The 3079-nt window shown below is 34.9% G+C and overlaps 1 protein-coding gene across 1 annotated transcript; it reads left to right on the top strand.

Moving 5' to 3' along the window:
• Window positions 1-1154: 1154 nt before the first annotated feature.
• On the top strand, window positions 1155-2672 carry LOC141641021 (uncharacterized). The gene is made up of 2 exons (XM_074449698.1): window positions 1155-1172; window positions 2127-2672. The coding sequence occupies exons 1-2, from the start codon at window positions 1155-1157 to the stop codon at window positions 2670-2672; spliced, it is 564 nt and encodes a 187-aa protein (XP_074305799.1).
• The last annotated feature ends 407 nt before the right edge of the window (window positions 2673-3079 follow it).

Genomic DNA, 3079 nt, shown 5'->3' on the forward strand with positions numbered 1-3079 from the left:
CTTCCTTTCTTCTTTTCTTCCTCCTTCTTCCAACAATCCTCGGGGATTTTTGTCAGAGATGCAAGGATCTTTTCTCATCATTGCCCAACTACTATAATATGTACAAAGGCCTTCTAGTCATGTCTTCTCTTTGATGCTTGGTCATTGAATTCAATCAATTTAGCTCTATTTTGCCATGAAAATGCAACGTTTGCACTCCTTTCCTACCAAGGGGACAAAACCTCAAAGAATATGCAAAACAAAGGACTAAAGACAATAATTGACCTAAATATGCACTAAAAAGCATGGGAACAAGGCTAATTCGGGGACTAAATATACTCAAATAATGATCACATCACACACCCCATTTCTGCAGCCACCTTCTATCCCCCTGCGCAATAGGGTCTTTAAGCTTTCCTTTCACCCTTCTTCTAGTAGTATCAATGACTTGTGTTGCAACTGTCTTGGGTCTTAACAATACCTGGTTCATTCGAGCATTGTTCCTTTGGTTCCAAATGGTATAGTAGCACATAGTCCATATGACGGTGTGTGCATTGTGCTTTAGTTTTGGCCCAGTATTTCCTGTCATTCCATGCATCACATTGATCTTGAATCCACACCATTGCTCGATGATGCACAATATCTCGTTGCTGTATCTTCACTCAAAGAAAAGGTGTTCTTGTGTTTCAGAACCTCTGTCACAGATGTTGCACCTATCATCAGTACAACACCCAATCCTGAACAATTTATCTTTAGTGTTGAGTCCCTTGTTCATTATGATCCATGTTATCAGAGCATGCTTAGTTATATTCTAATTGGTCCAGACTAGCTGATACCACTCCTGTTCCGGTTGCTTGAACCTTAACCATTCATACCCATGCTTAATGGAGTATTCTTTGTCATCAGAGTTCCACTTATTATCTTGATATCTAGATTTCAGGGTTTCCTTCACCTTGCAGATGGACTTCCAATACCAGGCAGCATCAGTATGTGGCACATAAGAGTGCCGGTCTCCATTCTTCAGATATATTTGGGTGATCCATCTTATCCACAATCTGTGAGCTTTATTGTAAATCCAATCAACCAATTTTCCCACAATTGCAGTATTTCCAAACATCAGATTTTTTGATCCCCAGTCCCCCTTCCAACAAGAAGATAGTTTATTTTTATTTAAAATGGAGAAGATACTTTGGGTTTGTTAGCTTAGTTTAACCGGCCTAATGATAGTGTAACAAGACGATTTTGTTTATTTATTTTTCTTATTTTCCTTATTTTATTTACACCTAAACTCTTCTAATTTAAGATGTTTTATTTTATTCTTTCTCAAATTATAACAAAACCAAACCCTACCTACTTTTCTCAAAAGAGTGCCATGATATTGGTACATCAAATCATCATCATTTTACCTCATACGTAGTAAATAATTTACGTACGTGCTTGCTTACCAGGTTTTCTATTTTCATTTGGCAAATAATTTTATGTACTTGCTTGCCTTCTTACTTCTTTATTCGGATCGACCTTCTCTCACCATGCATTCATCTTATTTTAAGGGTAATTATCGATCATTTCGTATATTTATTTTTGGTTTTTATTTAATTAGTACTCCCTCCTATTCTCTATATTGTTCTCCTTTGTTGTGGGCACAAGATTTTAGGAGTGGGATAAAATAAGATTAAAGGTTGGGTGGAGTTTGGTGATAGGAGAGAAGGATGAATAATTAGGAGTTAAATAAGGAATTGTGGGTCCCAAATATTAATAGAATGAATAAAATAGGAGTAAAAGAGTTGTGTGGGGTTTAGTGATAGGAGAGAGGTATGAATAAAATAAGAGTAAAAGTTTCCAAAATAAGAAAGGGGAAGAAAACCTCAATAATCCGTTTTAGGAAATAGGGAAGAAAATAGTGAATAGGAGGGAGTATATGATTTAGTCATATATGAATCTTTATTTTTGGAGGCTATCGTCAAGATCGGTACGAGGACGAGTATTTCATTAATTTGGAACGCGGATAAGAGGTAACTCTTAAGGGTGTGACTCGATATTTCACCAGTTAAATATGAGTAGTTGTCTGTTTTCAATTTTATTGATTATTTCATTAGTTATATGATTTTTAATTCTGGAATTTATAAGTTGCATGCTATAATGTTCAGGAGCAGTGGATGTTGGATACTAAGGGGTATACTTTGAAGAGTGGATATGAGCTTGTAAGAGTAAAACATCAACCTATTGTATGGCACAAGTTCATATGGAATCCATGGTGTGTTCCTAAACACAGATTTATTTGTTGGTTGATAATCAGGGAAGCTTTGCAAGCCAAAAGCAAGCTGTTTGCTTTAGTCATTTGCCCTGATGAGCTCCGTCTTTTGTGTGGAAATGCTACTGAGACTCATCTGCATCTCTTTGAGAAGTGTGTATATAGCAGAAGTATCTTACAGGAGATGGCTACCTTATGTCAGATGTCCATTCCAGATGCTAACATTCTGCAGTGGATTTGGCAACAGAAATGGTCCAAAGCTAGGAAGGATATTGTGGTTTGTGCGTTCATTGCCTGCTATTACCAAATTTGGATGCTGAGGAACAGATCCCGTGCAGAGCATAGCTTACCTAGGCCTTCTATTGCTCTCAATATGGCCAGGAATAGTGCAAAGTTAAGGATTAGTGTGCTCAAGAAACCAATCTTTAGATCATTGTACTAAAATTTGGTTAGATAACATTGACTTGTGTAAGTAGGGGTGTGTCCCTACTAGAATAATGTGTGTATGCAAATGGTAGGTTGTAATAACCTTTGTTTGTGCTTAATGGAATCCTTACATTTCACCAAAAAAAAAGTTGCATGCTATAATCTCTGATTATTAAAATATGTGATTATGCAATTTAATTTATAAATTTGGGTATGATATTGTTTATTTAAAAGAATTCAATCATATTGTCAAATTGGTATGCTATAATCAATTTTTAAGATCTAAATTTGTTGGACCATATAGTCATATGCTTATATTTTGATAATGACAAGTGTGCTAAATTATATATATATATATATATATATATATATATATATATATATATATATATATATATATATATATATATATATAGATATATA

The sequence above is a fragment of the Silene latifolia genome, chromosome 2 (genome assembly GCF_048544455.1).
Source record: "Silene latifolia isolate original U9 population chromosome 2, ASM4854445v1, whole genome shotgun sequence".
Lineage (NCBI taxonomy): Eukaryota > Viridiplantae > Streptophyta > Magnoliopsida > Caryophyllales > Caryophyllaceae > Silene > Silene latifolia.